At 38.1% G+C, this 14,457-nt stretch overlaps 1 protein-coding gene across 1 annotated transcript in view; it reads right to left on the bottom strand.

Annotated features, from left to right (window-relative positions):
- Erbb4 (erb-b2 receptor tyrosine kinase 4) overlaps nucleotides 1–14,457 on the bottom strand; it is a 687,902-nt gene that overhangs the window by 522,104 nt on the left and 151,341 nt on the right. Inside the window, exon 3 of the mRNA XM_042055633.1 lies at nucleotides 6,631–6,817. Within this exon, the coding sequence (XP_041911567.1) occupies nucleotides 6,631–6,817 (187 nt within the window). The remainder of the gene's footprint in view (nucleotides 1–6,630; nucleotides 6,818–14,457) is intronic.

The following is a 14,457-nucleotide window of genomic DNA, read 5'->3' as shown; positions in this document are numbered from 1 at the left end:
CTTTTTCTGTTGTGACTATGCTTGCTTTACAGCTGGTCAGTGAAATTAAATTCTTATACCTAAGAAACCTCTGCAGCTCAGAAACTACCTTTGTCACCTGGAATAAACATCAATGAATCACACCATTGAAGCTGGTAGTAGCAGAAAGTTAGAAAACATTTTAACATGCATTGCTAAATCAACATTATTGTAGTTCTACCAGCTTTTAAACTATTTGAAACATAAGACAAACTTGAAAGTAGACTGCAATATTCAGAACTTATCGAAACCATATCATCAGTTTTTCTTTTTTTTTTCTCATGGTTTTTTTTTATATTTAAAAATTTCCATCTCCTTCCCTCCTCCTCCCCCCTCCCTTCCCTCCTTCTCCCCCTTCCCTCCCCTCCTTCCTCCCCCCTTCCCTCCCCTCCCCTCCACCCATACCTCCCCTCCCTCCCTCTCAAGGCCAAGGAGCAGTCATTCTTTTCTAATGTCAACATAGTAAAAATTATGTGATAAGAAATAATACTATAAACATATAAAATGTCCTTTAAATTTATGTTTGTACATGTTCTATGTATGTATATGAGTACAGAGAATAGAGGTTAAGAGGCCACTCTCAAGTGTCATTCCACAGGAGGTCCATAGACCTTTACTTTGACACAATGTGCCTTATAGACTTGCACCTATCCAATTCAGTTAGACTATTGAGTCAGTGAACTCAGGGATCTACTTGTCTTTTTACCTCCCCAGTATGGAGATGATAGGCATGTATCACCACTCCCTGAAATTTACATGGATTCTGGAGACTAATACCTGGTCCTTGAACAGCAAGCATGTCAGAGACTAACCATCTTCCCAATGCCAAGACTTAAAGTCCCAAAATATTTTTCTATGCCATGCAACTACTTTTTAACCTGCAAAACACTCTATGCTATTTTTCCTTACAAATGCTTAAAAAAACTAGTGGTTAAGAAGATTCAGTATGAATTATCATAGTCTTCGAAAATATTTCGGGTTTTGATTCTACTGCATGTACTGGTTTTTTGGGAGCCTAGTCTGTTTGGATGCACACCTTCCTAGACCTGGATAGAGGAGGGAGGGTCTTGGACTTCCCACAGGGCAGGGCACCCTGACTTCTCTTAGGAATGGAGAGGAAAGGGGAGAGGGAGTAGAGGGAGTGGAAGGGAAATGGGAGGATGGGAGGAGGTGGCAACTTTTAATAAATAAAAAATGAAAATATTTACTAGGTAGTAAGTTGTTACTAAACAAAATGATACAGGATATTTATCATAGCACCATCTCTAGAACTATTTTTTTATAGACATGATCTCTGGCTTTCCAGCCTGGCTACTAATTTTCTATATACTTTAGAAAAAAAAATGAACTTCTGATACTCTTCGCTAGTCTCCTGGATGTGGCCTTAAAGGAGTACCTCAATATACCTATCTTTATAAAGAGGCAAGGACTAAAGCCAGGGCTTCTTGAAGATAAAGGCAGGCATTCTACCATCTGCCATTCATCCCTGGCCCTCACAGATATTTTATCCACAATTGTATTCAGGATCCCACTATGCTTTTTATTATTCTGAAGCCAACCTAGAAATAATTATTGGTGTGCAATGAAAAGAATATCTGTTTTTCTGTCTCACTTCTTTTTATAATATGATAGATGAATGAAAAATTACTTTATGCAAAGACTAGTAAAAAGGTTTAAATAGATATTGTGCTATTGCTCTTTGGTAACATTGCTTTCAAATTATTTGGAAAAGTAAATCCCAAAGCCTTAGTAATCAGAATCACGTGAAGGTCTTTAACACATGTTACTATCCTCCACCAGAGTTGACATGTAGCCACCTCAGTTGCCAGTCTATGATTTGCAGTGAAAATGCCCAAAGCACCATTGTTATGTCAAATACACATTGATAGACTAGTATACTTAGATGTTTAAATAACCATGCTTATTAGATTATAATTAGAGCAAAGCTCATAGCTCTGTGTGTGATATAATTTTTAAAATTTCACTTCTTTTGTAGAACAATAAAACAGCAAGATGAACATAATATTTTCCAAAGCATATAAACCCAATCTTATCTAGATGGGAAAATTGCAATATTTACTCTTTATTTTAAAGAGATCCCTAGACAAGTTTGTTCTCTGAAATAGATTAAAAACTTTCCCCAAACTCCTCTTCATATGCATAGATGTCTTCAGGCATTCCTCACACATTATCACACACAATGTAAAAGTGTTTGTTGTACAGTTCATAACAGAATTACAGTCATCACACCAACCTTGCGACCTAAGGTTCAACCATTCTAGATGTTTACCGAAATATATTGGCATGACTGGCAACCTATGAACAAATCAAATATCTGAAAAAGTCCACAATGTGCAGAATTTTCATGATTTATCTTATTACATAGTTTTTGAGTCACGTGCTAAAAGGAAAGTAATAATAACTTTTAAATGAACGCAGATTTTCTAAGGAACCATCATTTAGGTTCAATAAATTATCTATTTCAAGTAGGAAAAGACAAGATCTCCTGAGTAAATTGGGAGTGTAGGGATCATGGGAGAGGGTAAAAGAAGGAGAGACCAGAGAAAAATATAATGCACCATAAAAATAATTAAACAAAATAAGTAAATAGATAAATTATTCATTTCTACAAATGTCCAGAAATGTCATAGGACTATATAAGCTAAAGATTACTTTTGAATGATAGTTATATTTTAGCATAAACAAGAAATATATCAACTGTCATAACCATAATAAATATCTGCAATGAACCCAGTGGCTAAAACATATTTGAATGTGACATAATTTTACTTTAAAACCTTTGGCTAGTATTTTTGAAGTCATGATGTTATCAGAAATAAATATGAGGAGTTTTTAACAACTTTTTATATATAAAAAACATAATTTAACTAGTTCAATGTATATAACAAGAGAATTCTAATAATATAAAATTTTCTGAAAAAGGAATTTCCTCCTTTTATTCTTAACATAATAATAGAAAATTCATGAAAGCACACAATGGTTCCTGTGTAAGTTTGCAAGTTTTACTTGCATTATCTAATTTTTAGGTCTCTACTTCTAGCAGTCAGCTTTTTCCCCCTAACCATCTTATTTTCAAAACTCATCCTCCTGGCATTACGTATATGTAAGCAGCAATTTAGTTTTTTTTTAAAAAAGCTATTCTTCAGTAGGAAAATTGTCCTGAAGTAAACAAACAGAAGTAGAAATGTTGGGATAGGAACCAATACATTTCCAACACTAAGTATTTACTATAATTCCATCAACTCTAAAGTAACATTGTCCTAAAAACTGACATTATCATTATTCTTTTCTGTTCCCCAAATTTCCCAGTTTTATGTTGCATATCTGGATTTTTGTGAAATTAAAATTTCCATCTTAAGCCTGTATCTACTTCATATACTGTGCATATCAGAAAGATTTCTCATATAAGTTACCATTGAATATCATATTTATGCAAACTCCCTCAATTTTTAATTTTTCGGGGTGCACAAACTTCACTGAGTGGACCAAAATAAACATAATCATCAACATAAATCACTATATATTGATAGAATACATGCATATATGTTATAATTTTAAGTAACTTTTTTTTTCTCATGGTTTATTTTTTTTTATATTTAAAAATTTCCATCTCCTTCCCTCCTCCTCTCCCCTCCCTCCCTTCCTTCTCCCCCTTCCCTCCCCTCCCCTCCACACATACCTCCCCTCCCTCCCTCTCAAGGCCAAGGAGCCATCAGGGTCCCCACTCTATGCTAAGACCAAGGTCCTCCCAACTCCCCCCGGTCCAGGAAGGTGATCGAACCAAGCTGAGAAAGCTCCCACAGAGCCCTGTCCATTCGAAGAATCAGAGCCCAGAGCCATTGTCCTTTGCTCTCAGTCAGCCCCCGCTGTTGGCCACATTCAGAGAGACGGGTTTTGGTCGCATGATCCATCAGTCCCATTCCAAGCTGGAGTTTGGTGATCTCCCATTAGTTCTGTCCACCACCCGTCTCCATGAGTGAACACACCCCCTCTCGTTCCTGACTTTCTCCCTCATGTTCTCTCTCCTTCTGTTCTCATCAGGACATTGGAGCTTCAGTCCAGTGCTCCAATGTGGGGCTCAGTCACCTTCCCCATCTGTCGCCAGCTGAGTTCCCTCACGGTCCTGACTTTTCTTTCTCATGTTCTCCTCTTCCTTCGGCTCCTCATCAGGACCTTGGAGCTCAGTCCGGTGCTCAATGTGGGTTCTGTTTTATTGGGACACTTTAGATATATTTGGTAAAATTCTTGATTATTTAAAAAAGTATTCCATTGGCCTTTTCAGGCTCCCTCTCCTCAGCTGCCCAAGGAACTAACTGGGGGCGTCTCCCTGGAAACCTGGGAACCCCTCTAGGGTCAAGTTCTTGACAACCCTCAGGTGGCTCCTTAAATTAAGATATATGCTTCCCTGCTCCCATATCCACCCTTCCTATATCCCAAGCATCCCATTCCTCCAAGCTCCCCCCATTCTCCCCTTCACACTTTTCTCTCCCCATCTTCCCTTGGCCCAGTCTCGCCCAACCCTCAAGTTCCCAATTTTGCCTGGCGATCGTGTCTACTTCCAATATCCAGGAGGATTACTATATCTTTTTTGGGGAGTTCACCTTCTTATTATCTTCTCAAGGATGCCAAATTTATAGGCTCGATGTCCTTTAATTATGGCTAGAAACCGATTATGAGTGAGTACATCCCATGTTCATCTTTTTGGGTCTGGGTTACCTCACTCAGAAGAGTGTTATTCTATTTCCATCCATTTGCCTGCAAAAATTCAAGATGTCATTGTTTTTTACCTGCTGAGTAGTATTCTAGCATGTATATATTCCACCAGTTTCTTCATCCATTCTTCCACTGAGGGCATCTAGGTTGGTCTCCAGGATCTGGCTATTACAATTAATGCTGCTATGAACATAGATGAGCATATGCTTTTGTAGTATGATTGGGCATCTCTTGGGTAGATTCCCCAATAGTGGAATTGCTGGGTCCTGGGTAGGTTGATCCCGAATTTTCCTGAGAAACCGCCACACTGCTTTCCAAAGTGGTTGCACAAGTGTGCATTCCCACCAGCAATGGATGAGTGTACCCCTTACCCCACAACCTCTCCAGCAAAGGTTATTATTGGTGTTTTGGATTTAGCCAATCTGACAGGTGTAAGATGATATCTCAAAGTTGTTTGATTTGCATTTCCCTGATAGCTAGGGAGGTTGAGCATGACCTTAGCCATACTGATGAATTTCTTGCATATATCACCATAGAACCTCCACCTGACGATAGATGAAGAAAATGACAGAGCCCCACATTGGAGCACCAGACTGAGCTCCCAAGGTCCTGATGAGGAGCAGAAGGAGAGAGAACATGAGACAGAAAGTCAGGACCGTGAGGGAACCTCCTTCTGGTGATAGATGGGGAAAATGACTGAGCCCCACATTGGAGCACTGGACTGAGCTCCCAAGGTCCTGATGAGGAGCAGAAGGAGAGAGAACATTAGGGAGAAAGTCAGGAACGTGAGGGGTGCGTTCACTCATGGAGACGGTGGGACAGAACTAATGGGAGATCACCAACTCCAGCTGGAATGGGACTGATGGATCATGCGACCAAACCCGTCTCTCTGAATGTCTCTCAACAGCGGGGGCTGACTGAGAAGCAAAGGACAATGGCTCTGGGCTCTGATTCTTCTGCATGGACGGGCTCTGTGGGAGCCTTCTCAGCTTGGTCGATCACCTTCCTGGACCCGGGGGGGAGTTGGGAGGACCTTGGTCTTAGCATAGAGTAGGGAACCCTGATGGCTCCTTGGCCTTGAGAGGGAGGGAGGGAGGTATGGGTGGAGGGGAGGGGAGGGAAGGGGGAGAGGAGAGGAGGGAGGGGGGAGAAGGGAGGGGGGGGAGGGGGGAGGAGGAGAGGAGGAGATGGAAATTTTTAAATATAAAAAAATAAACCATGAGAAAAAAAAAGTATTCCATCTGAGTTTATATGAGCTTTAACAAGCATGAACTAGAAAAGAATCGCTACAAAGTTATTATCTAGATGTTAATCTAGTTTGTTAGTTTCATGTTGTTGCAAAGCTGAGAAACTCTCTATGGATGTCCCCAAAGCATGCTGAGAATTAGTGATGGTGTTCAGTGAACTACTAAAGGGGAGAAATCGAACTGAATACATTAGACGTTTCCCTAAACTCGGTTATCCTGTAAAAAATGGAAAGATTAATTGAACTAGACGTACTAGCTAGGGCATTGCTAAGCTCTGACAGGCACGAGCACTGTGTTTTTATCGCAGAGGTTTGTTGATCCAGTCCACCATTCACCTGCGACCACCAACACTGCATTCTTATGCCTGTTTCCTATCTCCATTTGCAGTTGGCTGAGCTTTTCTTAGAGTGTGTACTTCTGTTCAGCTGAGATACAACATTCTGCTATCTTCCACCCAGCGCTTATATCTGCAAATAAAGTGAGGGTACCAGAGAGGCATCGTTTCTCATGAAATGAGTGCATAACACTCACTTCGGAATCCCCAGACACTTCCACACCTGAACGCCAGAACCACGTGTATGCTCATGTGCACAGTATATCATTTATGCATTAGTTTTCAAATTTTTCTTACCGGTCAGGTTCTTCAGTCCAAGTTCTTGAAGTCCAAAGTTGCCGTCTTTCCTGTAGTTTAGGAATATCGCTAGGGCGTAACGATCTTCATACAGCTTTGTTCCGCGAATTATGCGTAAATTCTCCAGAGGAAGATACCGAAACTGGTTGAGGGCCACCAGGACATAGCCTGTGACTTCTCGGATAGACTGAAAAAAGCACAAACAGTTGTCTGTGTTAAGAAAGAAGGAATTCAACTTGACAGGTTGTGTGTATAGTCATTTAAATAAAAATGTTATTTAACTCTAATTTTCCAGCTCCTAATATACTAATTTCCACATGATATTCATACTCATGGATTAATACTAGAGTATCACAAAGTGTTAGAATTTCATTTGAATACAAGTATGTTTTTAAAAGTCGTGTATATTCTTAAAATAAAATAATGGATTTTGTTTTAGGAGACATTCCTTAAACCTGAGGTGTGGATTTAGTTAAAGAAATACAGGTATCATTCATTGTTAGACTACAATTATGTGACATAAAAACCCTCAGTCAATCTACAGATTAAAATGCTTATTGGCATGTCTACAAAAATAGAATTAGTCTGCATTCCTTGTAGACACAAATTTAATGGTTATATGGCTGTTTAGTACTATATTTATCACATTGGAACTGTAGCTATTACTGATCTTCCTGAGTTCAAAGTCCTTGGAGTGTGAACATAAGAATAAAAAGGAAAGAAGGTGGACTGCCGTAGTAGAGACTGACCATGGTTGGTACAATACAACTTGCAAGCATCCCCATCCCACAGAGTCAACCCAGGAACATTATACCAGTCACTCTTGCTTTGACTGAATTGTTAACTTCAAGTTCTTTAAAGACAAGGTACTTTAACATCACGTGCCTAAAAGGCAACATTTTTTCATTAATTACAAAGAAATGTATTTTAGCTGATATATAAACATTGTTAGTGTTCTATATCACAATGAGCACTAAAGGGAAATTGAGTCTTTTCTGTATGAACAATCTTTTCTCTAGAGTAAGTCATTCTGTCATCGCTGCTGCTCGAATCCCTCCAATCTCATGTAGGAGGGACTCTTCTTACCAAAAAACCCAAACCCTTGTTGATTCCAGCAAGGGGTGTACACTACTATCAGGGAGACCGGAAATGAAACAAACTCAGTGTGAAAACAAACAGTCATGATCAGGAAGCAATGCTATTAACATACAGTGCTTATTGAAAGGAGAATGTTTCTAACTCCTAATTGACAAAGATGTGCAATTTGATACAGAGTTTGAACCACATTTTAGTAGAAGTTAAAATATTGTATAAATGGATAGAACTCTTTGCTTAACCAAAGAATACTATATATAACAAGAACCAAATATTCACAAATCATCAAATAAGATTTCTTAAATTAGCTATCTTTCTAGGGGGCTTAATAAAAATAATTGTTTCTTTCAAAATTATTAGATAAATATTTTAAATCTAAAGGCAATACACAGTACCTTGTTTTAATGCTGTTATGTTTCTAGAAGTTATAATACATTTTCCCACATTTTTCAGGTATCTATAATACATATTTCTACATATTTTAAAGCTGTTTCTATGGACAAATATTCTGAAATTGCCCAAAAGGAAACTTATTCAGATCACAGGCTAAGAAATATATGCCACATGCAGACAACATCTCAGGAAACAACTCAAAGGCAATAGGATTTCCCATGCTTAAAAGAACTCAGCAACACACTCTAGCTAATATTGATCTGTCTGGATCATAGAGATTGATATCTAGAGGTGTAAATTAAGTGTTAATCTATCTCATAGGGCTGTATAATCATGCCAGTTCTTTATTGTTTTCCAGCTTTAAGTCATTAGAAAAAAAATCTGTTACATAACATTTTTTATCATTCTGAAACTTTGTTATGAAAATAAGTATGAGTTTGGACTATATGGGCTATTCCATAAATATTAATGTAAACATATGGGAGCAAATTTAAGTAGCTACAATAGGAAACCATAATGGCAAGGGGTGTGGGCTGGCCTAACAGGGAACTTTGACCTTGAAATCTAGCTTTGTCCTTACTAGTTGTGTAAACTTGATGAAGCTTTTAGGACTCTGAAGTCTTCATCTTTTCACCTTTAAAAAATTCATAACAATATCTCTATGACAAAGCTCTTGTAAGCAGTGTAAGATAAAACAGTTTATAGCAAATTGTGTTAATAGATGCTAGCTATTACAAATATTACCTCAGAAATTAGCCAGGTGGACAAAATTGCCTCAGGACAACGAGCTGGAGGTAAAATGGTCATAATATCATTGCATAAGAGAGCTATTATTTTTAATCTCTCTGCTATGTAATCTTCAGCAAACTTATATCTTCCTCTTAAATTTGCAACTTAATTCTAAAATTCGGAAGTGCCTCCCACTTTTCCTATGCGTGTTCCAGCTCTCAGTGCTAACCATGGCATTGAATAGACAGTCAACAAAGGCTGCTTGTGTGAGTGAATTGAAATCTAAAAGCAAGGCTTTTAAGTCTTGTAGCTTTTACTCTCCAAACAAAATGACTTTGTGAGCTTGCTGCTAATAGAAAACATTGAAAAAAACGAATTTGTTGTCTGTGCCAATGGACCACTGTAACAAACAGAAATCACTGGAAAGACCATTAAAAGAGAAAACTTTCACCATGGGCTTCATCTGAAGAGGTTCAGGGTCAAAACCTCTTTTGTCTTTCCAAAAGCAAAGAGTACAGCCACCTAGAGATGTACCATCCTCCATAAGGGGTTAGCCTCTTTTCAACAAAACAGATTTTCTTCTGTTGCCTGCATTGGCTCTGCAACAGCTTTGTTCAGGGAGTGAATGAAACTGAAGTTCATTAAGGCCCGAATCCTTGAAAATCAGCTAACCCATGAGAAATGTACCTTAACTCTTAGTATTTAGGGAAGGATATGAAGGATAGATATGGATCTATATTCTGGCTAACTATGTCATTCTTTTACATGCAGAGTACTCCAGAAAAAAACCTGTCTTTATTATTTTCAAACTTCACAGTCCTTTAAACAACTATTTTTAATTAATACAACTCATGATTTGATTTTTCTTCCTTCTGTCCTTCTGTTTCCTTTTTTTAAATTGTATTGTTTTTTTCTCTCAACATGACCTTAGAGAAAAATTAAACAACAGATTCTCAAACATGTCCTTGTTTATCTTAAGTTTTATGTTAATCAAATCCATGCTTATTGATCTACTTTCATGTAAGCATGGAGAAGCCTGCCAGTTATCATTTATACCTGCTTAAAAGCATCTCTGGTTGTTAAACTACTTCGGGATTGTTTTACTGCTGTGCTTTATGTCCTCAGACCCAATGAGAAATCACCCGCAAACACTAACGCATTCTGTGAGTGAGGACATCAATGGATACATCAGTGATTAGTTTGGTGAAGACAGACAACAAGTAAAATGACTGTGGCAGCATGAGGAGTAGGGAGCAGAAAACCCTGGAGAGAGGAGAGAGCATGGCTGAGGGGTAGGAAGCTCCCATCCATGGTGGTGGATGCAGAAATGATTCCTCTTCTGACGCTGACATGTGCAAGAGCAAACCTTAGCTTCTGTATCAGTAAGATTTTCTGGTAGCTTCCTTAAGGCAAATTACTTTCTGTCCCTGACTGCCTATCATATCTGGGATATCTAAAGCAGACACATTCTAACTGTGACATAATATTAAGAAGTTTACCAGAAAAAAATAATAAGCTTATAACATGCATTACATATTCCTTTGTTTGTACAGATAATGTGTTTCGCTTTGGGATTCTGCTTTCAGTTTCCCACTGTTTGAAACATAACCCTTATAACACTCTGAGGAGCAGGGACTCAATATCTGATCTAATTAGGTTTGGGCAAAGAGCATGTAGAATGTCATGTACCTAATGGCAGTAGAGTAAAATTCTTGCTCACTGCACTCAACGCAGCAAAAGTGCACTCAGCTACTATGAGCCAGTTTCATATGCTAAGCCTGACCCTGATACATGGAACCTGTGGGCCATGCAGTCAACATGGACCTACTTAGCCATCACTCAACATGAACATGCCTTATATTGGCAACGAACACCATTTAACCCATTGTAAACAGGAGTGCTTCTCTCTATCTCCAGAAATAACTATCGTTCTTGTGTCCTTTATATTGTCCTGATCAGTGTGCAGAGAACTTATTAGGTCTGTTTCCAGTTGGTCCTTTTTGCCCAGAGCTTATATAGACTATATCACCTATCCATTGAGGTTTGTTCAATTATATTTGGCTCTAAAATACCTCTTCACTGCCAATGCCTACTAAAACCAAAAACAAACAAACAAACAAAAAAACAACCTGTAAAGAAGTGGTGGAAAACCAAACTGAAACTAAAAATTAATAATTGTAAAAAGCAGCAGTCTCCGCCAATCTTAGAAACTGAGCTAAATGAATTATAGTATAGCAACTAATCAAATATGCCCATAAGACAAACCTGTCCACAAACAAGGGAAATGTAGAATAATAGTAAATCAAGTTCTTCCTTTACACCATTTCCATTACTGCCTGAAAACACCACCTTCTGCCTTTTCTGGGTGTTCTCTGAGCTTGCCTTCCTTCTGCAAAGCCACTCATGAATTACAAATTATTCTTTGCTCAAAAGCTCTCTTTCATTTGCCTAGAGATACCTCTAATGGATTACACGAATTGGAATGCAAGCTATAGATCCCTTTATTTAACAATATAAGTACCCTGATGTTGTAGTATTCTTAGAAAGATTTAAAGCCTTACAAATATTATAACCTATAATTAAATATTTATACGCAAATTTACATTCTTTATTATAATACAGGTGAGCTTATATTTTACAATCTCAATTTAAAATTTGTATTTTAACTTTTTTGAAATTAAGTATTTATTAAATTAATATTTTCATGTCAGATATATACATCAGAATAGCAGGATTTCTTGACCACCAGTCCCCAATCATGACATGGAGACTTATTATTGCTTATGAATGCTTGCCTTTAGTTTAGGCTTATTCCACTAGCTCTTATAATTAATCTGTTTCTCTTCATATACATTTAGCCTCAGGGCTTTTCCTTTCTTTCATTTTCTATGTTCCTCTTTACTACTTTTTCCATGGCTGTCAGGCAGGTGGCTGGTTGACTGGCTGGGCCAGGGTATCTCCCTTTTTTCCGTTTATCTCTCTGCCCACCAGCCCTGCCTATCTCTCTACTGCCTAATTTTTGGCCATTCAGCTTTTTATTAGCCCAATCAGGTGCATTAGGAAGTCAAGGTAAAACAAATGCAATACATCTTTACACAGTTAAACAAATGCAGCATAAACAAATGTAACACAACTTTGCCTAGTAAACAAAGGTTATACACCACATTAGGCTCAAGTAAATCAAGGAATCAAATATAATGTGGTTAGAAACATTGTATATATACCAAAGTAGCAACAATAATTGGAAATAAATTTTATATTTAATAAAATTATACAACTTGTGATAAAAATTGGTTTAGACATTCATACGACTTAAAGCAAAAGGAAAATGTACAATTGAAGCTCTGTTATTATCACTCATTTTTATATATTCTGACTGATTTTTTTTATTTCCACAGAAATAAGCTAGTTAGAATAATGCAGTTTAAAGACTACATATGTCCTCTGTAATCTTACAGATTTTGTTGTGACTCTTATTTTGTGAAGACGCAAGATGATCATTACAAGCCAAGGAACAAGATATCAGAATATAGAAAATTTTGTTGACATTTGATCACATGCTTTTAACCTTAGCTACTTATATATTACTTCATTAGGACAGTCCAAGCTGAAAATCACTGATGGCAGAGAATTAAATGGTAAGTTTGAATGAATTGTACAGTCCCTCTATGGTTCAGAGTCATCATTTCTGCTATGGATATATTAAGAGCTCTAAATTCTATGTTTATTATGAGAAGTGAATCACCATGGGATTATGTATTGAAATGTTGATACTGAATGAAGCAGTGTACACTGGCCAGGCCTTTGGGAGGTGATTGGATCATGAGCTTTCTTGTTTCATCCATTCTTTAACTTATTTATAGTAGGCTATAGAAAGCTGGGTAACAACCTCCAGAGTTGGGACTTGGTGAGAAGTGGTCACTGAGACATTCCATGGAAGAGAATTAGATGCTGTGCTCTTCTCTCCCTCTCCTTACTTCTTGGCCACCCTGAAATAAAGAGCTCTGTTCCATAATGATCTCTCGAGTCCAGCCTTCCCAGAGGGCTGAAAAATTGAGAATGGGGGATGAAGAACTGGAGTCATGGGACAAAACAAATCATTCCTTCTTTGAAGGGTTTGTAGCCAGTCACAGAGTAAGAAAAAAAGAAAGATTTATAGAATAAATAAAGGTAAAAAGCCCAGAAAGAAAATATAATTAAAGAGAAACAGGATAAGTTAAATTAGAAAATCTTGCTAATAATAAGCCCAGCTAAGGCTGGGACTTCATAGGTAAGAATAAGTGTTCGTTTATTTACTAGGGATCAGGATGGTGCCCCCCGCCACATAAATAAGTACACAACTACAGTTAGGTGATGACATGTTACTTAGGAGCACAGGCTGCTCTACCAGAGATCTTGGTTCCATTCCCAAATCCACATGATGGCGCATGACCATATGCAAACATCAATACCAGGAGATCTGACAACCACTTCTGGCCTTTTGGGGTTCTGCACTAATGTTGGGCACAGATGTACTCTCAGGCAATATATATCTATTTCTTTAAATATAATAATAAACATATGCATATAGTTAAAGAAAAAGGCTTAGCTTATAGCAGACCTTTCTCCTGAATTAGTTTTCTTGTTTTCTAAATACACAACCTTACTGCCGCGTCAGTGAGTTGCCTCTATTGCTTGTTGTATTGTTATTTCATCACTGTGACAGAGCAATTTAAGGATGGAGAGATTCAGTTCTGTTCAAGAATTAAGGAAGTACAGTCCCTCATGTTAGGGGAGTATGGTGGCCAGGGCTCCACCCGTGGGGCAGAAGCTTGCAGGGTCATTTATTATATCTCTAGGATCAAGAGTCAGAGAAAATGAACATCAGACTCGGGCAGACTCTCACCTTCAAAAGATACCCACGTACTCCCACTGAGCTCCAACTCCTAGGGCCCTACAGCTTTCCAAAGCCTTGCGGCCAGCTGGGAACCTAGTGTTCAAACAGACAACCCTGTGGGAACACGCCACATGTAAACTATAACACATTGCTTGTACAAAACCCTTTTTTTCCTATTTCTAAAGCAATCACTATGCATCTCCAATGTTTAGACAAGAAAACTGCTTGGTACCATTTCAGTGTACAATTGAGAGTGACAGTTTCATGTCTGAGGTCTTTTATAAATGTGATTTTCTCCACTCAAAATTTAAAAGAGGAAAATAGGCTTGCATGAAATGATGTCTGCCAACAGCTGCCTCTGCTGTACAGCATATGGGAAACGGCCGTGGAGGATTCAGCATCAAAGGTGACTGCTTGGGAGACTCGTTGTTTTCCAATGAAAAGGGTGAGCAACTTCAGAAACACGAGAGCCAAAGTGTGTGGCTATGACTTGACAAGATGCCAAGATACACTTTAGAATCTGTCTAAACACTGGGCTTTGCAACACAAAACAAAAGTCTTAATTAGTTTACAAGGAACAAATACTGCCTTTAATCTTCAAGGAGAATAGATTCCGAAGTTGCTGATGATGCTCCTAATTTTTAATCCAAACATAGCAAGTAGGCATCAAATGAATGTCTGTGAGAACAAGCAAGACTACATAATCAACATCAATTGGACCAAGGATGTATAGA

Source organism: Arvicola amphibius, chromosome 8 (assembly GCF_903992535.2).
Source record: "Arvicola amphibius chromosome 8, mArvAmp1.2, whole genome shotgun sequence".
Taxonomy (NCBI): domain Eukaryota; kingdom Metazoa; phylum Chordata; class Mammalia; order Rodentia; family Cricetidae; genus Arvicola; species Arvicola amphibius.
This window is presented reverse-complemented; position numbering and strand designations above follow the sequence as displayed.